We start from the raw sequence: 24,940 nt of genomic DNA, 5'->3' as shown, positions 1-24,940 counted from the left end.
ATGATATATATATATATATATATATATATATATATATATATATATATTTCAAAGTACACAAAAAATGACCAAAAACTGTTTTTTTGCTAAAATGTTTCAAAATATATTAACATAATACACATAATAACACAGTGGTGTTTAGGTACTGAATTAATCTACTAGAACGAATTGAGTGAGCCAATGATTCAGTGACTCATTCATAAGGACAGTCACTTGATTTGTTTCTGAATGAATCAGCCATTTGAATGAATGACTCACACATTAAGACAGTGACCACCAACCTACTGGTGTTTTTAGTTTTATATTTAGAGTATCAGTTACATTTAGCAGTGTAAATGCATTCATGCCACCTCTGAGTCTGAACAGTCTGTGTAAATATACAAATGCCACTTCAGATGCAGCTTCTGAAAACAATGTTATAGCCACATTGCAGCCTTAAAGGTTTGTGTAATGTAATGTCTATTCAACGCTTTTCTCATTTAACACGTTGCCATAATAGAACATCTAGATTAATAAACGTAACCCGTAAGATGCATCGTAATGAAGCAACGGGTCAGGAACACGTCAGTGGCCACAGTGTCTGAAGCCCTACAGAATCATTAGCTGATGCGCTGAAGAGACACCATAATAACACACACATCACAGCACACTTATAAGCTTAAATCCTGTCAGATTTTCTGTTGGTACACAAACCTAAACAGCTACAGAGAGTTTCCACACAGCGTCTCAGTCAACCAGATGTTTTTGGTGAACTACATTGATTATGCTGAGTCCGTTGATTAAATTCAGTTCAGACTTGTGAATTGGAATAGTTTTTCACTAAGGGTTCTGCTAATGTGAATTCCTCATCTAAATGATACATAGTTAAGCCCACAGCTCAGCTCTTTGCCCGTCTACACCAAAATGAAAAGCACACAGCTGAGAGAAACAAATCTAAACAAAACTAAATAAACAAAATACTTCAGTGTTAACGTTGATGACTAATGAACTGTGTTCACACAATGTGGTTTGACTTTTAAAGGAGTAAGAAAGAAAGTCTTCTCATGTTGTTCCAAGTCTGTATGTCTTCTAAAGCCACGATAGCTTTGAGTAAGGACCAAATCAAAATTTAAACAACTAAGGGAGGAATTTATTGATCAGTTGCAACACTTTTTGCACACAAATACCTGCATCGTATTCACAAAACACCTGCAATCCAGTTCAGCATGCATAATGTTGAAATTGTGCTGGGTCTTCAGTTTTTAAATGTAGTCACTGACATTCCTCTCTACACACACACACATGCCTTTTCTATGTAAATTGTGCTCATTAACTGACGTTTACCTCATCCACTTATGTTGGGACTTCATGACTCATTTTTGTTGCATTAACTGAAACTGGGCATCAGATGTTTAGTTCACAGTATTAGAATCAGGGCAGTAGATGTTGAAATTAAGTACTATTTTATTGTTTTTTTGTCAAGGAAAAAATAAAGATCTTTTAGAGTTGTATGTTCATTTGTGCTTGACATTTAAAGGAGTTTCTGTAGGTTTTTGTGGTTATCATTGTGCTGAAGAGCAGAGTCTGCGTTTAGTTTGTGGGCAGCTCCATGATTAAAGACTATAGTGTGTGTTACTGCTCTCAAGGAGCAATTCCTGTGCTAATGTTAGTACAATGACAAGTAACTTACGTATTTGCATTCTTTGTTATGTACGCTATCTACACAGACTCTTAACATTATTGAACATCAAACACTAACAGGCTTTTCAGTTTATTCAAAAATATATACTTGAATATACTGGAAACTAATGAATAGGAATATAACGGAGCTGATATAACTAAAAAATATTGCCTAAGTTCAGCTAATAGTTTACAGTAACTTTTAGCTGTGCTGTAACATGAGTGTAAAACAAACACACAGAATCTACTAAAAGTAACAATTTGAACTCAGTCTGTTTGGTTTGATTTCATCCCATGTTGAGTAAAGAGTACCTAATTTTAACAGCTATTAACACACTAAATTAGGTCTAACTAACATTTCTTAATACATTAATTACTAACTAATTACTTATAAAAAGTAATATGATCTCTTGATCATTAATAGGGAACTGTTCTACTAATTAAATAATCAATATGATTAATTAAACATTACACTGAAAAAAAATTTAAATGACATCAATGTTTTATTATTATTACTATATCAGCTCAAGTTAATTTACTAGTTTTCAGCTTATTCAAGTTTGTAATTTTGAGTAAATGGAAAAAAAAAAACTTGTTTATTTTAAATATTTAATGGTTAGTTAGTTGTACATTTAAAAGTGTCCCTGTAGTTAACATAATGCATTGAAGTAAGAAGTTATTTGTCAACGCACTAATATTAGCACAGTTATTGTTTATTGAGTGAAGCAACAGAAGTAACTGTAGCCAAGCGTTTGAGAGAAAGGATATTTCAAAAGAATATAATTTCAGTCATTGTCCAGGTACATTTCCATGCATTGCATCCATTTATATGTTTGTTTGCTTCAATGTTATTTGCCCAGTGCAAGCGGCCTGATCTACATAAAACAAAACTTTTAGCAGGCACCATGAGGAATATAACATGAGACATAAACTAACACATTCTGAATTAATCAGCAAATTATCAGAATGTTCAGTTTTGGGTAATGGTACATTAAATCAAATTTACATATTTAAAATGCTTGTGTATGCAAATTTGACTATAGTTGATGACAGCAACTGTAAGGTCGAAGGCCTTACCCTCTCTTGGTTCTGGTTATAATGGGTGAGGAATTTGGCACACTCGCTGTAATTAGCCCAGGTTTTGTTGTTATTTGACGCCAGCTCCCAGGTCCCATTGATGTCACAGCGCCGGTAAGCATGTCCTGTGGATACAGCACAAACATACTCTAACAAAGCAATCGTGTCTTGACTTAGGACATTCATGCATTGATTTCTCATTCAGACAGACAGGATAGAGCTATGGTCAATGTTTGCTGCCATCATCAAAAAGTGCTACAAATGTGGACTAAATTATTGATAAAAGGAATACAATAAAAAAAAAATGCAACTGCGGACAGATTTGAGTAAGATGTCCAATTAGTGCTTTCGTATGTAGTGTAATTAATGGATCTCTAAAGCACTACTGCAAACACTGCTTAGCAAGGAAGCTTGTTTGGAAAGCAGTTTGAATCATGATACAAAATCTGTCAGTACAACTGTTAGAAAACTTCACCTATTAAAACAGTGTGTTAAATTATTGCGTTAAATCAAGAATCAACAAAGTACAACCAAATACATATAAATGTAAACATGAAAAAATATATACTTTTATGGAAAGTAATAAGTTGGGTGCTTTTTGCCTCAAAAGTATGTGAGTTTTAGAGACTTTTCAGCCTTCTAGGATATTCAGTTCAATATTTATGTGGTTAAGTGGTTTATAAAGGTTTTTGTTTTTTCTTTATTTTTTTGAGGAATCTTGAAACAGCAATTATAGATAGAGACATATACAGTACAAATATAGTTAAAATAATCATGACATGCTGGTCACACTGATTTCAACTAAATGAACCTATAGTAGAATATTGAATTTGATTCAGTTTTTCGGTGACACTTTAGTTTGGGGACCCATTCTCACTATTAACTATTAACTATGACTTTGCTTAAAAAAACTCCTATTTTTCTGCTTATTAATCGTCAGTAAGTTAGTTGTTATTTTTAGGAATGGGGTGGATGAAGAGGTAGTAACTTGACAACGTTTATTCCTTTTCAAGAAAGTATGATGACAGGGCCAGTTTTGATAAAGAAAGCCTAATTTTCAAGCCTAATTTAATTTGACAAAACAGCTTAAACCCAGATATAAGGAAGTTAAAATAGCACGGTTACATCACTTTTGCATTCATTAACACTATCGGGTAGGTTTAAGGTTGGGTTTGGTGTAGGGGGAATGTTATTTTCCAACACGATAGATCATTGACCTTTTAGGGACACTCCCCAGACATTTGAATTCTGAACCACTGCAATACGTGCCTGTACCAATGTAATAAAAACGTTGCCATGGTCACGTACTGAACGTGCATTTTCATTTTGAAACTGTCACAAAAGTTGCAGTAAAGTACGTAATATCTGTGTTGCAGAAAAGTTGCCACAAGCACATATTTCCAATGAGCCTTGGCTGCTTTGTATTGTTTTCTCCCTCGGATTATTTGCTCATAGTTACTGTACTTGTCACTTTGGCATGGGCTAAATTAATAAATGTAAATGTAATGAAGTTAGGAACAGCACCACTAGATCTCAGTTCACCGTCTAGGTACACAATATATCTGCTTTATGAAAACACACCCTGTTTTTGTTATGAATACAAGTCAAGCATGTAAAAATGTATGGAAATATTCCAAAATGTTTGTCTGAAAGACGAGAAAAGAATTTGGAGCGTGAACAATGATGAACTGAGGAGAAAAGCAACGATTCTGGAGGTGGCGGCTTCCAAATTTGTGAATGCTGGAGGTTGTCCATTATTGTCAAGGGGTTGAAATGTGCATTAGACACGTATCAGTTAGCCACAGGTCAGCGGCTGCAAGCTCACCTTTGTGGTTGAAGTCATATATGTACTCCGGGCAGGCAGTGGACACCATCCTTCCAGGAAGACCCTCGGGCCAGCAAACGATGCCATCCCACTCCGGCATGCAGTAACCCTCTATAACACAAAGCAGGATTGACATTTAGATAGAGCGAACTCCACTCTTCCAGAACCTGCACCACCCACCCACTCCAGCAAAACATGAATAACCTCCTCCACAATCTGTGGACAGAGTCAGAGAGGATCCAGTGTAGCTGACAGAAGGCTTATTTGCCACTTTGACACATTTAGCTGAGTGAGAGTGCTACAATCTCTATTATTCTATCTGCTCGATATACTCCGACAGAACAGAAAGTGTCAATCACTGCAACAATGCATAGCTTTCAATGCATTGTTGTCAGGTTTGCCCTTTACGTGCATGTTTCTATTGTAGTTTAAAGTCAATGTGAAACAGCATTCATAACTTATTTTACTTCAGTAATCTGATGTGAAACAGGATTAAAAAAAAATCCAATGAGAATTAACTGGATCATGAAAAGCGGTCCAATACCAGAATGAATCCTGGGTTAAAACAGTAAGATGTATTTGTTTCTGGAAAGTTGTTACAATTATTAAATTTTCTTGTTAAAGTTATTACATTTTGATACAAGATCATAAGGACATGTTTTTTTATGACATTTTTAATTGTGCACAAACACAAACAAATAGGGTACATCTCGAGTTTGTGTTGACTTTAAAGACACAGCTTCAACAAAAGCCCATTTTGTGTAGCCTCAAATTTTATACTCTTATTTCCACCTGGTATTAAGATGCATTGATCTGATCACAAGTGGTCAGCCGAGATGCACACTGTTCTCACCTAGTATTAAATGCATTTCAAAAGCATCTCTTGTGACCACTTCTGTTCGTATCCTTGAGACACTGCAGTCTAATTTAGTCAAACTCAACATTTCTTTTTGGGGAACAGAGAGTGTGGCACACAAATACTATTGACTGAACAAAGCCATGTTACATGGATTATGAGTCTTTGGAAAAGGAAACGAATTAATAGGGTGAAAAAGCAGCTGCATTTTGAACTGTAATCTGTGCGTTTTGGTAGAATGCAGCCAAGTCTGAATCATTTGTTTTGGTGCACTTTATTACAATGATTATGTATTTATTCAGTAAGTGGAGGTGGTCATTTGTGGCTGTTTGAATGCATTCGACCACACAAGTGACTACACTACAAAAGCAATCTGGTTGAATGTAGGGATATGCGAGACTAGTCGACTAGCCGATAGATTAAACGTAACTGCTGCTGCTAGTCAACATTGGAAATACTAGTCGACTATTCAAAATGTAGTCATTCTAATGCTAAGTTTGAAAAATAATACATTATTTTGAAAAGTGGACATCTAGAGCGGAAAACAAATACATTTAATTTCACCTCAGACCTTGCATGCATGCATTTTCTTTCTTTCCTGTCACCTGCCGCGGGCTCAGAGAAATGTCCACTAGGAAGATGAGCAAGCTGTGGGAGCATATTTACCAGTTTAGAGGGGGAAACATTGATGAAAAGGAACTGACTTTCTTCAGTAAGATTTTGTTGACATTTTTTCATCTAATATCCATCTCCAAATTTCCTTTTAAACGTCAGTGAAATTAGTCGTAGTGCTAACTCTTTCCCCACCAGCATTTTTTGTAAAAGTTGCCAGCTACCACCAGCAATTTTTGATAATTTTCACAAAAGTTTAATGGCCCCCAGAATATATTGTTGTATGAATATCTGAACATGCAATATGCCAAAACAAAGAACAGAGCCTCTGCTTTTAAACAAAAAAAAACAAACCCTGTTTTGCTCTAGCTTCATGCAATCTTTTTTTATCAGCACTTGAATGTGGGCAAACTTCATGAAAAAAACATGTTTTGAACAAGAATCTGAGAAAATCATGTTTTTTGTAAATTTTATTTGGTAATGTTAGGCAGTTTTGATTTATATGCTGTTTAATGTTTGATGAGTGTGTTATTTTACATATGCATCTGCTTACATTCGCGATCGCATGTTTCTGCTTCTACTTCACTGTGTTTTGATCCAGATGTTCAATACTCTTTTAGAAGATGTGTAATAGCACCTCCTACCATATAACAGTGAAAACACGGAAAGCCGGAAAATTCTGTCAATGGTGGGAAAGAGTTAAATGTGTTTTCGACAATGGACTAAACCAAAATGCTTTAGACCCCATTTACACCTGTATTTAGCATTGGCCAGTTGTGAATGGATAAAAAAAAAATTCATCTTTTTAGCAGGCCCTATTTAACAGTTGTAAACAGAGCATTCAAGGCATTCAAGAGTGAAATGCCTTGCACACAACTATGACTTCTAGCGTTCTTATTTTTCTTCAAAATTAAAAAGTTCTCAAGTCCTACAGTATACTTATACATATATGATGCTACATTATACATACAGTACTATGGATGTGCCCGAAGCTGAATACCTTATTCGGAAAGCCACAAAAAATGAATAATGCATTCAACGGAGCCCCTAAACGGACATGGTTAGGCTTGCTGCGGTAGTCAGTGTTACACAGTGTTCGGCCATACTTTAGACAAATTACATCATCAAAGTGTGGACACAAAGTGTGGACTCAGAGGGCCCACAGAGTATGCATGATCGCAAATTTAAAGTTGAAAGTGAAAAGTGAGCGCACATTCAAAGATGATTTCAATACCCTGCATACTGCCCCTTTCACACAGTAATACCAGTAAATTGCCGTAAAAATGACCAGAATTAATTTACCGGGTAAATACAAAATTAAAAATTACCGGTAAATTCTGTGACATCATTGACCAGAAATGACCTCTAAATGGCTGTGCATCCCGGTGTTGTGTTTGTAAACATGGAGTGGTTTACGCGGTCAGTGTTTCTATTGATGTTTTTATTTTTGTGTCAAAGTTCACATTCATGCAGCTGCTTTTGGCCCAAAGACATCGCATTCGATAACTTCAAACCGAACTACGCAGCGTGGAGTAAATGCGTCATCTGCGTCAGAATGTTCTGATTGGCCCAGAGTAGATGTCTTACGTGAGCGCATTCTGAACTCGTATGTGCTCATACCGGTAATCTTCATTCTGCGTTCACATAGAGCAGATTACCTGTAATTTACTGGTAATGTTACAACGTCTCATACTGGTAAATTGCCGGAATTAATTTACTGGTATTTTTTGAAAAGGTCCTGTTCACACATGATCTCTTAACGGAAATTTACCGGTAATTTACCAGTAAAGTCTGTATGTGTGAAAGTGGCTGTAGAGACTCCCTGATGCCCGCAAATTATATACAGTATAATTACCCAACTATATAATTGTGACAGAATGCAAAAGCATTGAAATATATTTTTTCCTCCCGTCTTAATTTTTTTTTCCATCACCATGTCCCTTTAGGAGCTCCGTAGAATGCATTATTCATTTTCCGTGCCTTTCTGAATACAGTGTTTGGCTTCAGGCACATCCCAAAACAGTAAATTATATCTGATTATAATTAGATATGTAATGATATTGTTGACCATATCCCTACTTTAATAGCAGCAAATGTGAATATAGTAGAGTTTTGCCGAATTTCATGTAAGTACACAAATACATTTGATCAAATGCATCTTAATTGTATAATGTAACTAGGTATCTTTAACTAATATACAAAGTCAGACTGTCTTTGCATTTTGAGATTTCAAGTTCAGTGCGAGTCTATCATTGATTTGAGTTCTGCACTTCTATTATAATCAATGACTACAATGCTTAATGAATTTCTTATTTACATTGCGTTTGTACTGTGTTAGTTATGATGAAACATTCGTGAGAGTGCATAAATTAACCATGAGATCATAGCATTCAACAGACATGACTGTGATCGGCTACAATGCTCAGCACTGCAACCTTTTATGGGAGTAGATCTAAATACATTATTATAATCAACACTTTTCATTCTTAGTTAATCTTGGCAGGTGTAAAAGTTTTCAGAAGAGATCTAAGTATAATACTGATTTTATATGTAAAGATGCCAGCTAATCATAGCAGTGGGTCTTTACATTGAAGTCTTAAAAGAGATCCATCCATTTAAACAGTGTTCAAATCTGAGGACTAAAATCGGGGTAGAAAATGCCATTTACTTCTATGATGGCAGTTTTTGATGTACAGTACAAGCATTATAAGTGCACCTCAAAAAACATTATAAAAATGCAGTTCATGAAATGTATTGTTTCACTCAGAATTATGAAAAATTATAGTTCTATGTGGGATGACTACAAGCTAATAATACTACACTTTGAGCTAGCACTGTGAAGTTAATGATAGATTATGTATAATTACATATAGAGTCTTTAGCCTTTAGCCTTAGTTTTATCACCCCTTGGAATTATTTATTTCTGCACTTTCTGTAATTACAATTGGTTGATTGCACTTTATTGTGACAATCACTTTTAATTACACATGTGACACCATCTTTAAAGCTTCAGCATATACAGCAAAATCTCTTTCAACTGCTTAACTGAAACACATTGCAAACTTTTATCTTTAACTTTATCATTTTTCTTTGTTTCACAGCCTTTGGACTGTCCCACCAGGCTCTGACCCCTGGTTCTTCGTCTGTGGATTGCCTGCTTATTTACGACCTCTGTCTGTCATCGACAAGTCCTGCTTCAGTCCCTAAAGTTTCCTCACCATCTGACTTTCGACCGCTCTGCCTGCCTGATTATCGACCTTTCTGCGGTCAACAGTTCGCTATCTGGACTGATCACCTGGTTTCGATTCTTGCTTGGCCCTCACTCTCTTTCAGTTATTTCTATTATGATAACTTTCTGAATAGTTTAGCATGGTAATGGGTATAACAACATTAATGCATTTGATCTTGGCAGAATAGATATGCTATGCATGCTACTGCTGCTGTTGATTATTGCTGTTGCAGAATAAGTATGGAGACTTGCTACTGCGAATAAATCCACAGACACACTCCTGTGAGCATGTAATACATTTAATAACCCATAGCACATCTAGACAGGCGGAGCTGGGGGAGGTGGAGGGTTTATGATTCAGAAAAAAACTGAATCAAACCATTTAACTGTTGAGCAGCGATCTCATTGCCTGCAGAAGCAACTATGATTGCAAACTGGCAGAAAATTTCCAGTAAATTTCTGGAAACTTTCCAAAATGTTGGCAAGTTTCCAGAAAAGTATTAGAAATGGTCTGTCCCTTTGCAACCCTAGATGCAACAGAGACCAATCAGCTCGTGCCATGTACTAAATGACAGCTAGTAGATTGTAGAGGTTGTAAAGGATCACTCTATCACCCTGCACCCATCTAGAGTTGAAAGACTGAACTAGATAGTTCTATCATGACAACTCTCAGAATAGTTTAGCATGGTAATGGATGTGACAGTTTTAATGTATTAGGTTGTGGAGGAATAGATCTGCTGTTCATGCTGATGCTATTATTGTAAGAGACTTGCCAATACATACAAAGACAAGCTGCTGCTGCGCAAATTGCATACATGAAAATACCCCCCAACAAAGCAGGAGACAAAATAAAATGAAAAATACAAGCCAATATACATATATGCTGCTCTGAGTTTATAAAACAAGGTGCAATAGACAGGCATATATCCCCACACGTGGAATGGCAGTAAACAGGACAGGATAATATATAGCCCTCCAAACAAGCAGATCTATTGCCAAGACATATGTATTGTTGCTGCTCCGACAAGCAAAGAGAACTGCATAAATGCTACACTCTTTGAAAATAAGGTATAAAGCTGTTTTTGGGTGAACTATCCCTTTAAGGACCTTACAGTCTGCGCCATCTAGAGTTTCATGACAGAACTAGATATTTATACTAAGTAAAGCTTTGGTTGAGAATTATCTCACTCTTGGGTCCTCTCTCCCCACAGAAATGCTTTTTTTTTTTTTCCAAATTTTCTTGGCAATGCTAGCATTTCTGGCTTTTCTTTCAGTTGCTGTTATTGAAACCAGCTGCCCCCAACTTGCCACAAATAACTAGTTAAGGATAAATCTCGGCGTATGGCTTTACTGCAGATTCATTATTTTCCTATGCCTGTAATTAAAGATTTTCAGAGGGAAAATCAAAGCATATGATGGAGCACATTTTATATGCCTGGAGACCAGCTTGTCAAATTTTTTTGCGAATGCAATTAAAGGAGAGTTTCAGACAACAGGCCTGTGTTGCAGGATGCTTGTCCTGGAGGGAGTGTGCCATGTGTGTTTCACATTTTCAAAATAACAATAGCCAAATGCTGAGGCTTTCGTCTTATATATAGAGCATTAAGCCACAGACCGTCTCAAATAGCCCAATGGTTTCAGATGTAACTCCACAAAGAAACATCACATATATAATTTCCCCAAATCCAAGGTTATGAGGAAGCTATCATCGTATCTGATGAGGTTGTGGCTATTGATGATGTCATTTGGGGTTTCTGAATAATATTTATCTTCTTGCCCCCTTCTCGCATGAGATTCGGAGCGCCTGGCCTGAATTTTGCTGGCGTTTTGATATATGAAAGCTTTTATAGCAATCTGGTGGAGTTATTTTACACCCAACCGCAAAGTTTGAGCGTCAGGCTATTTTCACACACAGGCCAGAGAGTCTCAGGGCTTGTGGAAGCCACATCCCTGCACTGTGCGACCCAGGCTGAAACCTTAGTGTCTCTCTGAATGAGAACCTTGTTCATGCCCCGCCATGGAGACTTGGTCTTAACCGAAGCACAAACGTGCAATAATAACAAATAAGAGCTTTGCAGTGCAGCAAGCTCTGAGGCCTGGCCTTGACTTGAGGTTGGGCTCCGCCACCTCCAGCCTGCACTAGAATAGATAAACCGACTCAGCTAGCTATTTGCTGAGCAAACAATCTGAGATACACACGACGACGCAATGGTCTAATAATAGTTAGCTCAACGGTTAGTGGAGAATGCCACATAAATTGCACATAAAACATCAAGGGTGGTCTCACAAAGACATGGTCAGGAACGAGGCAAAACCATTGCCGAATCAATCCTCGTGTCTTTCCTCACTCAGCAAGATTGAGGGATGTAGCGGGCAGCCGTTTCCTTTTGATGACGAATTCTCAAAAATAGACTTGTTTTTACTGCTATTACTGTAGGAAATCTCCTTAATGAGTTATGACATGCATTTATTGTACTTGGGCCAGAAATGTCTTTGGCAATTCCTCTCAAAAGCAAGAGAACATTGAACATTGCCTCTATGGAGGCGAAGAGAAAGACAGTGACAAGCGGTTAGCGCATCATTTGAGACAAAAGGGAAGGGAAATTCATCCATGCAATTCATCATGTTCTCCATGCTAAATGCTGTTAAAATCCCAGATGCTACACGGATTTATAATACTGAGATGATAACACTGACATGATGATATCACCTGCTTTTAAAGAAAAGAACATTTTTAAAGAAAATGTATTGCAGTAATTTCAGAATAGAACATAAAAATGCACATAAAAATGATAATAGGACTAACAAGGATGTCTATGATGATGAAAAGGAAAAATCTTTTTAAAATCTAGGTTGAAAACTAAATTGGTTTTATTTGTTTTTGAAAAACTTTCCCACACCCTTGAAAAATTTCAAATGGCAATACAAAGTTTCATTAAACCTTGTATTTACAAATGCAACAAACTTAATTATTTTCAAATTAGCTTTCAAACACATTATTATTATTATTATTATTTTTTGTAATTACACCACTTTAACAAAACCAAGAACTTCACACATTTTTGGCCATAACTCCTGAACCATTCACAGACTTACTAATGAACAAATTTAATATAGATTGATATTTCATTTCCATCATGAAAAAATTTTAACCACGTTGAATTTTTTTATAAAAACCTACATATAATAACTAGTCATACATTTTTTTTGCCAAATATCAATAATTATTAATATCAATAATTATCAAAATAAATGTTGACATTTTTATTAATCTCTGTGACATCATACCAAAACATGCCACAGCTATCATGTTTTTCATGCACGTAAATGGTTCATTTGATAGAGCTTCTCATTCAGAATTTTCCCTCAAGAACCACTAGAGTAAGTCAAATTATTTAATATTTGCAATGAATAAAAAAAAACATGCTTTTGCAATCCAGCTCTAGGTTTTTTTCTCAACCTCAAGTGAACCTCTGGACTCCCTAGGTCAATATTTATCAAAATGTTGAACTTTATTATTTGGATGGCTATAACAGGGTCTTTAAAAAATATATGGATGTGACCAAGTTTACGCTAATCCCTATACTTCTTGTTAAACAATACATATCTTTTTAAACATCGTAAAGCACTTGAACCCCTACAGTTGCTGCTTGCTGCTTCTTTCTTTTAATAAAAAAAAAAAAAATGAATAGATCTGGATACAAAAAAAAAACCTAATTGACCCAAATACAAAATGCATTGCAACCATTACCAGTCACATCTGGTCTCAGCACTTCAGAAACAGCAAAAAGACATCCTGCACACTCTGTCTCAGAGGTTATACGCTTAGCCTAATTTCTTTTGCTGTTCTATGATCAGAAAGACATGTGCACCCTTCCAAAAGGGGTCAGAAAACAGCCACCAGAAAGAGCGCAGAGTCATCAGGTAAACAGGTCAGATCTGACTCACCCACCCAACACAGGGCCGAGAGCAAAGGCCAGATTGCAGGAAATCTCACCCAAGATCCGGCACAAATAACATCACTTCACATTAGTGGGATGCTTTGAACAGATTTGATCATTTAACTTTTCTTCACGATTTAACATTGCAGTTTAGCTATGCTATTACTTGACTGTATGAAACTTACAGGAAATTGGATTTGTTTTTAAATTCTCTAAACAGTGGATCTGAATGCAATTATTGAACATCCTGAACAAACAAAAGGATTTCTAAGAATACAATAGGTGTGTTTACATTCACTAATTTTGTCAATCCAAATGAATCCAAGATTTCAGATTCTGGAAGTTTTGTTCCCTTTCAGTCGGTCACTACGAGTCACGTCGTGACCGACGAACTGGGATATCGCTTCGATAGACCAATCTACTTCGAGTGTAAACTAAACGAGAAAGGGAATTTCTCGGTTACGTATGGTAACCCTCGTTCCCTGAAGGAGGGAACGGAGACGTCACGTCCCGTCGCCACGGTTGCTGTACCACCGCTGAGCGGCCAGGTAGCCGGCTCGGCTCCTCAGCGAAAACCTGGTATGCATTGCACCTGCTGCCTTATTATACTCACGCTGTGATCAGCGGCAGCTGGATGCAATAATTGCATGCCAATGTGCATTGGCTCGTTTAGTTTACACTCGAAGTAGATTGGTCTCTCTAAGCGAGATCCCAATTCGCCGGTCATCCGACGTGACGTCTCCGTTCCCTCCTTCAGGGAACGAGGGTTACCATACGTAACCGAGACGTTTATATGAACTTCATTTTTGCCTTGATGACATTTCTAAAAAAAAAAAAAACAACAAAAAAAAAAAGCTGCCATATATGCATGTATTTCATGCTTTTTTTCCTTTTGATCAAAATATTTTAGGTCTACATCTCCCTGAAATTTCATTTGGATTGCACATATTTGGATCGATTGAGGTGTTTACATGAAGACTTTTCAGTCCGATTGAACCATCAATGTGATAATATATATATATATATATATAAACAAGGTTATTTATATATAACCAGATGATCATATAATATTTTACTACCTCAGTCAAACACCTCTGAGACACTCAATGACTTCAGTAGAGACTGTCCTCAAATCTACATTTTACAATGTCTAATGGAATCTGAGACCATATTAAAAACTTGGGATTCAAAATCTAATTTAACCCTGGGCATAAACAGAATATTTTAGGCTTTTGAAGAATGTAAAATGAAGAATAGGTATGACATAATAAATGATAAATATATGAGCAAAATCGCAATCTCTTCGCCAAGCCCCAACTTGAAAAATGCAATATATATTTGTTGTCTCAGACTTTTGGACCCCACTGTGTATTATAATTATTCCTGTCTGTTTTCCATCATTTCATGTTTCTAAAGAAATCTGCAAACTAAAGTAAATGAGACATTGGAAATGACTCTGAAAAGTGGAAAGAGCACAGTTGTCTATCTTGGCAGTGACACGAAAGAGGTGTCGAGAGGCATTAGGTTTGACAGAGCTCAGATGAGCAAACACTGACTGCATCTGAATGAGACTTCATGTGAGTACCAGATCTCTGCTCAACATCAGCGTCCAGCTGCACTAAGATCCGCGGCCTCTAATAAGAGATATAGGAGCATCTCCTGTCTCATAAACCCCTCATCATAACATAACTCTCTGCTGTTGGATTAACTCAAGACTTAGTTCAGTTGAGAACAACTCAACACTGAGCTGGGCTGCTGTTACTGCATAAACACAGTCATGGCCAAATCAATCTTCACTTCCATTTCTTTTTCAATGAAATAAACCATAGCTACTAATGAATTTAAACTGGGTTCTCACATTTTTGACCAATGAATTGCCTTGATTAATCGTGAATACTGGATAACTAGCAGTGCTGAGTGTAATGCATTACCAAGTAATTAATTACCTTTCCCTTGTAAAAGTAAGGGATTACTCTTATTTTTTCTGTAATTTAATTACAGTTACTTCTGATGTAATTGCATTAAATACTGTATAGAACATTTGTATATGCAACGTTCTGTACCGTGTTGTGCTATTTAAAGTGCATGACAAGGCAGTATCATCCACTAGGAATACACGGAGAATTGCAGGAGCAAACATAGCACACACGATGGTAAAGCAAATAACCGGCCGAGAACAGAATAAAACAGGGAGTATAAATACTGGGTAAATAAATGAGACACACCTGAAACTAATACATCACCATAGAAACAATCAGGACTCATGGGAAACTAGGGCAACAGAACTAAACAGGGGTGCGTTTCCCAAAAGCAACTATGGTCGCAAGTTCCGTCGTTACCAATAGAGTTCAGTGGAACTAACAACCAATGATAGCTAACGATGCTTTTGGGAAACGCAGCACAGGGCTGGTGAACAGGAAGAAAGAGAAACACAACAAAAATCCATAACCATTACAGTATATAAAACTTTAGTGGATTTAACAAAAGGTTTTTGGTTTTTAATGTAACCTTCTCGCTTTGGTCAGGTCAAGAATAGTTTATGCAATTTTATATTATTTATTTTAAAGAATTAAAAGAGCAGTTTCATGTCTTTATTCTTGTATTGGAGAGGTTGATATGAAATTTAGAACGTAATAAGTAATAAGTAATGCAATACTTTTTAGAGAGAGTAATTAGTACAGTAATCTAATTACACAGGTGATTTTTATTGTGTTATTTATTTTTTGAGCAACTTACCCAACACTGACAAGGAGTTTGACAGAGAGAGAGAGAGAGAGAGAGAGAGAGAGAGAGAGAGAGTTTACACACAAAAATAAGCAATATGACGATGAAATATTTTACCAGGAAATTGAAAGGAACTTTTTAAAATACATTTACCATAAGGTCTCATTTGTAAACATTAGTTAATGCATTGACTAACAATGAACAATAGATTTTTATAGCATTTATTAACCTTTGTTAGTTAATAAAATGTCCATGTTCATGTTAGTTCACAATGTGTTAACTAATGTTAACAGATACAACTTTTGATCTTAAAATTTTTTTTTCATAAATGCTTGTTTTGACATTAAACAAGATAAATAAATGCTGTAGAAATTTTATTCATGTTAACTAATGTTGTTAATTAATGTTAACAATGAAACCTTACTGTAAAGTGTAACTTCAGTTTTGTTAATTAAAACTAAAATAAAAAATAAAGTTTTTTCCAGGTTTAGAAATTACAACTTTAAAATGGGCAGTGGCATTAAGTGCAAATAGATTTAGATGCTATTTACACTAAGCATAAATAACAAAAAAATATATAAGTGGGAAAAAAGTGTTAGATGCTATTTACTTTACTTAAACCAAATAGTGTGAGAGACTATTTGGACCTTAGTGTACTAGTGTAATGCATTATATATATAATAATAACAACAGTGTATATTAAAATCATACATGATTCATCAGTAAATATGTGATTTATTATTAGTTTACATTTTTTTTTGATAGATAGATAGATAGATAGATAGATAGATAGATAGATAGATAGATAGATAGATAGGTCACTAAGCAAGGATAAGACACAGAAAACTGTGATTCAATTATATGTTACCTATACTGGTAACAGAACAATAATTTTCATGAATAAATCATTAAACATAATACAATGCTTAATAGATCATTAGTTAATATATATTCAAATAGCTACAACTATGAAATAATGTGCTTGTAAATGTTTACTAATGAACTTATTGAACATTACATAATGAAGCAAGAATATTAATATTAAAATTAATAATAAAATAAGAATATTAATAAGAAAATTAACAATAAGTAAATATTCATAACTAAACAATTTTTACTCAAATTGTGTTACAGTAGCTAAAAAGTCAAATTCAAGAAAAAGTACAAACAAATAATTAAAAATGATTTGTAAAAGTGTGTAAGTATTAGAAAAAAATTGCAAATGTGTCACCTTTACAGACTGTGATTATGAGTTCATGAATCATATGTCATCATGAATAATGTGTGAAGTGCTTAAGATTACTAAAGATTGTAAAAAGGTGCATTAGATAATACATAAATTATTTTAATCAAACAATCAGTTTAATGGCATTTTTAAAGATTCAAATGCACATTAAAAAAATAAGCTGTTAATCAGTATATAACATCTGTTAAAATCATAGATTATTATAAAGTGCACAACCATTTATAAATTTAACTTTTAAAGATATTTGTAAGAATTTTAATTTAAACAAACTATTGATCTGTTAATCATTATGTAATGTTCAGTAAGTTCATTAGAAACATTTACAAGCACATTATCTCATATTTGGATATTAACTACTGATCTGTTGAACATTATATAATGTTTGTTAATGACTTACTAATGGAAGTTATTCTAAAGCACTCGACAATGTTCTCAGAAATCTCACAATTGCATTTTTCATGTGATTAAATATGTTAGTGAAAGTATACATAAATGTTAGATAAATACTGCTTTTTATTATTATATATTGTTCTATTGCCACTAAATAAGCTTTTTTACTTTGTCGAGAAGTGAATAAGAAAGAAAGAATTATGAAACTGCACAAAGCAAAGCATTTATTTTTTAAACATAAAATCACTTTAAAACACATCACATCATATAGCAGCCAATTTTGTAAGAAGTAACTTCCTAGGCAGACTTGAGGGAGGCATATTCCCAACAATCCTATCTTATTGTTCTTTCAGTACAATGACAATAAAGATATTGAATTTAAACTGAAAACTTGTTTTGACAGGCTTTGATACTGAACATTTTCTAAGACGGAGAGTATTTTTTTCTGTGTGTGTTTTTTTAAAATAGGACACTGACAGACAGCTTTTTAAATATCTTAAAGGGATACTCCACCCCAAAATGAAAACCGTAACCGTAACGTAATGAAGCGACGAGAATACTTTTTGTACGCGAAGAAAACAAAAACGACTTTATTCAACAATTCGTCTCCTCTGTGTCTCTCCACATCACCGTAGTGCCATTATGGAGAATATCCGCTGAACGCAAGCAGCGTACGCTCTTCTGTGTCAGCCGTGCTGCACGGATGCACTGTTTTCGTTCAAATCAAAGCGTAAATACACGTAGAAAACGTATCCTTGTGTCACGGCTGACACAGAAGAGCGTACGCTGCTTGTGTTCAGCGGATATTCTCCAAAATGGCGCTACAGTGATGCGGAGAGACACAGAGGAGACGAATTGTTGAATAAAGTCGTTGTTTTTGTTTTCTTCGCGTACAAAAAGTATTCTCGTCGCTTCATAACATTACGGTTGAACCACTGATGGCAGATGGACTATTCTGACGATGCCTTTCATACTTTTCTGGACCTTGACAGTGTAATTTACTTGGCAGTCAATGGGACAGTCACAAGCCTCCCGGTTTTCATCCAAAATATCTTAAATTGTGTTCGGAAGACGAACAAAGCTTTTAGGGGTTTGGAACGACATGGGGGTGAGTGATTAATGACAAAATTTTCATTTTCGGGTGGAGTATACCTTTAAAAAATGACATGTCAGGGCAGTGTAATAGAAACTAATGAATTCTGTTGGCTTTGGCTCTGTCTGATGGAGTGTTGCTGAGAGATCCAACTTAATCAATGTCACTTCTTTTTAGCATCATCTTGATTGGATGTGTCGCAGTCAAGCACCTCGGTGTCTGAGGCCTGACCCCAGCACACATGTATCGACACCTGCTATGTCTATCATATATGTCACTTCAGCAATGCTTAACTGACCTGAGAGTGAAGATAACTGCACTCTAGGTAGCGCTCCGTGACAATGGATGTCTATGTTCCCTTTCAGTCGGTCACTCTCGACGTCACGTCGGATGAAACCTCCTTCGGGAAGGTTGGAGCTTCCGTAACGTCCCTGTTCCAAGTAGAACGGGTACGTTTCCCAGTGTTATCCAGTCCTACTCATTGGGTAGTGCCATAGCAGCAGTAGCTTATCCTCTTGTGCAAGCCCTGGCCTACGCCAAAAAGTAGGGGCGCTTAGTTTACACTCGAAGTAGATTGGTCTCTCTAAGCGAGATCCCAATTCGTCGGTCATCCGACGTGACGTCTCCATTCCCTCCTTCAGGGAACGAGGGTTACCATACGTAACCGAGACGTTTGTCACCCTGGTGATATTAGTAGTCTGTTACTCTAAATTTAGTTTATGTTTGTTTGTTTATTTAGAAATTAAGAAAAAAACACATTTATAACTTACCAGTAATTTTATGTTTGGACTTGATGGCTCGCTCACATTTTCGTTTTGCGTTGAACAGAAGATAGATTTGTTCTTCTTTAGTGAGGACATCATCAGCATCAACCTGTACAGACACACACAAAATATAAAATATAATATCATTCAGAATTGATTATTATCTGTTTTATTCACCCTTATGAGGGCATATTGTTTTAACCATAAAACACTCACACATCAAGCTTCATGTAATAATTAATTGACAAATTAATACATGACAAATACATTTCTAGCTCATATTTTATGTGAGATTATGTAGATTAATTTGAGATTGTGTAGATTAAATAGAATATTTGGTAACACTTAAAGCCTTTATGTATAATGCATTATAAATATATTCATAATGTGCATTGTAATGCATTATATCTTTTCATAATTGTAACCAAAGTTAAAATGCATTATAATATTTGAAGATTTGTTTGTCGTGTTTTAATGCATTATACTTTCTAAAAGTGTAACAATGAAGAGATAAGTATTATAATGTAATATAACTTGGCTACAATTATGCATGAGGTTATATGATGCATTATAAGGTGCGTTACAAGGCTACAAACTACTTTTATAATGCATTATATACAAAAGCTTTGTAAGTAAGGTGTTACAGAATATTTATATATATATATTATTTATGTTTATATGAATAAAATATACACATAACACATCAGGAATACATTGTTACAGGGATATTTTTCCAATTTCAGAACTTTTTTGGTGGCATTTTTCACTCAGAAATTGCTGGTAGATTTCACTAAAAATGACAATGAAACAGCAAGTAACCTTGAATTAAATATTACATTTTAAAGTAGAAAGACTGAAATAGAAATATTATTTTCTTCTAAAATGGATTTAAATAATCTGTGTTTTATTCGCAACTTGGATTTTATTTTATTTTATTTTTACAGTGCACTTAAGTTTTAACTGCAATTTCTGAATGTCTTATTTGAAAAACAATGCCAACCCAGATACACACTACATTCCCAATCATTGGATTTCTTGCACATAAAAAGCTAATTTAAAGCATTTTTTCATTCATTAAAATATTTCATTACAGAGATGATAGATAGATAGATAGATAGATAGATAGATAGATAGATAGATAGATAGATAGATAGATAGATAGATAGATAGATAGATAGATAGATAGATAGATAGATAGATAGATAGATAGATAGATAGATAGATAGATAGATAGATAGATAGATAGATAGATAGATAGATAGATAGATAGATAGATAGATAGATAGATAGATAGATAGATAGATAGATAGATAGATAGATAGATAGATAGATAGATAGATAGATAGATAATTAAAACCATGTATTTGCATTACGTCACACAGTGCAGTCCAATAAATTCTGATGTGCTGCCATTATTTTCCAGGTTCTGAATTGCAAGATTTCCACAAATAAGCCTCTCTCATTTGATATGATGGGAATATTTGTGGTTGTATGATGGATAGCTAGGAAGTGTGTGTCACCATATTCATAAAATGAAATATAATTTCACTAACCACGTAAAAAACTTCAGAATGATAAGGCAAAATCAATTTGGCCCATGATGGATACAGCAAAAAATATTTGGACACTTAAGCCAGACTTAAAAATGTATGAATGTCCTCGTATTAGATTATTAAATAAATATCACACCAAGTCTAATTTTTTTGAAGAAAGATAGCACAAGCTCATTTTTTTCAACATTAGATATACTGTTTATCAAAATAAAGATAAATATATTGTGATATTTTCTGGCCGACGAAAAATAGTGGAAAATGTCCATGTGATAAATTACTGTAAACCTGTTCTTTCTCTGCTACAGGACACTTATTTATACCCGCAGGTAAATTTGTTTTGCAGTAAAATGACAGTGACATACATCCTTGACACACAATTTCAAAACACATTTAAAAACATAATATAACACAACAAAATCCCAATAACAGCATGATACATGATTAAGTCTGCGTTACGGTAATACCAGATCCTTTCTGGTAAGTCACTCTCTGCACTTATTATTAGTAGTGTACATTTTCTGAGAGATGTGAAAAGATATTTTGTTCCTCTAGTGATAAACAAATCCCACAGCAGTCTTATATATCAGGGAGACAAACACAAAACCAACTCTAAGCTTTTGAATAAATCCAATTATTTTTATCTTTTTAATATCAGTGCATAGTCCTCGCTAACAAAGGCTTTGCCAAGTAAACAAAAAGAACAATGCACAATATCTCTATAATTTATACACTTTGTATCCCAGTTGGGCTTTTGGTAACTGAAAGTGAGATAATATATTCTTATATCCATTCTGTCACAAAAGTTTTTTGCATTTAAAAACGTATTAAATATATGGTTTAGACTTATATTATATGTTTTACTGAGTGGCTAGACAAGAGCTAAATAAGATTTGCTGTGGTGTTTCAGTTGAGCAGCAGACATGATTCATCCACATTGAGATGTGATGCCAATGCAGGTGTAACTTGAATTTGACTTATTTTCTCTAAAATGTCCTGTCTTCTATTGTTACAGTATGCCAGAATTTATTTTATTTCTGTATTTAATTTCCTTCTTTAATGAATGGTGTGTCATAATAACTGCCAACTCTGAAATATGAGTCTACCAAGTGCACTTGAAGGCAGCATGACTGTACCACTAAAACGGACAAAAAATTAAAACAGATTTGCTGTGGTGGCAAGAGGCTGGAGTTTTGTCTCACATATTTTTGTTTTAAAGACCTGCTTTTCCATTTACAGCACTTAGATTTTTTTTCTATACAATATACAGAAATCCATATCTTAAAGTATCAAATATATGCAGGGGTGTCATGCATCTAGTTTTTAAGGGGGCATGTTGGCAGAGGGGGGTTTTAATGTATGGAAAACAGCAGAACTGTTGAAAAAAAATTTAATAAATAAATAACAGCCCCAAATTAAAATAACTAATATCATTTAAATCTTTATTTAAGCTTTCACTGTAATATCTGCTGCAATATCTTCAGACCATATTATATACTTTTTAACTTATGATTCAAAGCAAAAACATACATTATTAACACATTTACTGTCGCTATTCCAGAATATTAAGGATATTAGACCCTGCATCAAGTCCTGCATCGATTTAGTCTTCCAGATATTCTGTAGTCTACAGAAACAAATCAATTTATAACATAAGCACTGAACACCACAAGGTTAAAACTGCACCTTATCTCTGCGTTTGACAGTGCGTTTTGCAAATAAGAGGCTATCCACTGCAGCCCTTCAAAGAAATATACCGCACCTGAGACAGATTACCTAGACACATGTGCGCAGATTTTGGCAGATCGTTAAAAGTCATTTTCACAAGAATCTAAAAATGAATGTTTAGTAAACTTTTGGACTGATTTAAGCAGCCCCACACATGACATCTGTACAAAAATATATGCACCGTGGCCACAAAATAAGAATGAATTCCCTCAAAATCATGGCCACGTTGTATTAACTCGTTCTCTCATTTGAATTAAATCACAAATTAGTACAACATGGCCATGATTTACTAAAAATTTTGAACAAATTATACGTCATGGGAATTCTTAATATATATAAAGTAACTATTATGGTTACATTTTAGATTAGGGAACACATATTCACTATTAACTAAGAGTTTTCCCTCAATAAACTAATTTGCTACTTACTTGTAGTAGTTATGTTGAGGTATTGGGTAGGGTTAAATGATTTAGAATATGCTCATGCAAAATAAGACATTAATATGTGCTTTATAAGTACTAATAAACAGCCAATATGCTAGTAATATGTATGTTAATAAGCAACTTAATAATGAATAGTGTATTCCCTAATCTAAAGTGTTACCAGTATTATTTTTGTATTTTTAAAGCTGCATTCAAAATCCTTTTTGCTTAAAAATCTGAGGGGGCACGTCTGTTTGAATGGGCATGGGCAATAATTAGGCGATCTCTTTTCTTGAACAAGCTATGATTATGGGAGAACCACCTTGTTAAAATCATCATCATTTACCCAAACCAAAAGAATGTGCTATTTATAGATGAAAAATGGCCATAACAGGTCATTAGAGATTAGTATTTAGCTTGCAAAGCTTGTTAATAATGTCAGTGTCACCGCTTATAAGATCAAATAGATATTTCTTATGTTGACACAGAGAAAATTAACCCTGCATTTGATTGTCGATATTGATTATGTCTGGCTGAGTTCTAGTCACTGTTTAGATTGTAGTACATTTATTTCCTTTTGAGGGAAGGTGTCGGTGCCTGCAGTGCCTTGATAGACCTGCATGGCTGGAGTTTCTTTCTTTGTACGTATTCACTGGTTATGTTTAATATAGCATACTTCATAGTATATATGAACTGTGGAGTATACTCATTTTCTGCATGCACAGAATAAATAGATGACTTACTTAATTGCTCAAATGTGCAGTTAGAAGAGCATTCTGAACTGGGTACTGTATCCCACAGTGCAGTGTGCTCTACCTGACAATCCATTTCCAGCAAGGAGGTCAATATAATAACTGGACTAAAACCACCCATTAGCATTCACATTCATATTAAAGGCACTCGTTTGGCTGGCACTTAGAAATCTGTCATCACTTGCTCATGGGTAATTGAACCATATAAATCATGCATGCCATGCGACTACTCACCACTACTAATGACTACTGACAACTAGAGACACAGGAAAACTACATTATAAAGCTTCAAGTGAATATTCAGAGAATATATGGGCACTGGTAAAGCATATACTATACCATAATAAAATATTTTAAATATCTTTAAAAATAGCAGCATACACTACTATATTGGCGCTTTTCCACTGCATGGTACGGCACGGCACGGCTCGCTTTTGGGGGGTTTTCCACTGTGTACAGTACCTGGTACCTGGTACTTTTTTCAGTACCATCTCGGCTGAGGTTCCAAGCAAGCCGTACCATTACCAAAATGTGACGTGTAAACCCTGCTGATCACTGATTTGCCAGAGAGAATCGCCACTACCTGCGTCATTGAACTCGCGACACGAGACACTACACCTGCTAGATTAAATCAGCACAGCCAGCGACGATCGAACGCAACTTTTTTTGAACGAACGCAACCGTTTCGAACGAGCGCACCTTTTTTTCAACAACAAAATAATGTCTTTTCCGTAGTCTGTTGAGGAAGTACAGACGTTCATCTAGTTGATAGCCGAGTAGCGGATTCAGCGAGAGCTTGATGGGACGATGCAAAATTAGTACTTTTTTCAGGAGGTCGCGGCAGTAGAGGCGGCGCAACTATAACGACATGTCTATCCACCTGTTTCCGGGGGGGCGCTACTGTAAAAAAGAATGTGGGTACAACTTCCGGTGAGGTGGCGGATGTAGCATATACCAATGGTATTTTATAGGGATGCACCGAAATTTCATGCCGCTGAAAATAGCATTTTTGGTTTTCGGCTGAAAATATATGGCTGCACCGCCCGGCAGTGTTCAGCGCGCAGGTTACACT

At 35.2% G+C, this 24,940-nt stretch overlaps 1 protein-coding gene across 1 annotated transcript in view; it reads right to left on the bottom strand.

Moving 5' to 3' along the window:
* Positions 1 to 24,940, bottom strand: part of LOC107671674 (parathyroid hormone/parathyroid hormone-related peptide receptor-like) — an 88,598-nt gene that overhangs the window by 18,615 nt on the left and 45,043 nt on the right. The window contains exons 2-4 of the mRNA XM_016464585.1: positions 19,423 to 19,525; positions 4,562 to 4,672; positions 2,737 to 2,861 (exon numbers count right to left, since the gene is read on the bottom strand). Coding sequence (XP_016320071.1) covers positions 2,737 to 2,861; positions 4,562 to 4,672; positions 19,423 to 19,525 — 339 coding nt within the window. The remainder of the gene's footprint in view (positions 1 to 2,736; positions 2,862 to 4,561; positions 4,673 to 19,422; positions 19,526 to 24,940) is intronic.

This window comes from Sinocyclocheilus anshuiensis, unplaced genomic scaffold (assembly GCF_001515605.1).
Source record: "Sinocyclocheilus anshuiensis isolate Anshui unplaced genomic scaffold, SAMN03320099.WGS_v1.1 scaffold524, whole genome shotgun sequence".
Taxonomy (NCBI): Eukaryota; Metazoa; Chordata; class Actinopteri; order Cypriniformes; family Cyprinidae; genus Sinocyclocheilus; species Sinocyclocheilus anshuiensis.
This window is presented reverse-complemented; position numbering and strand designations above follow the sequence as displayed.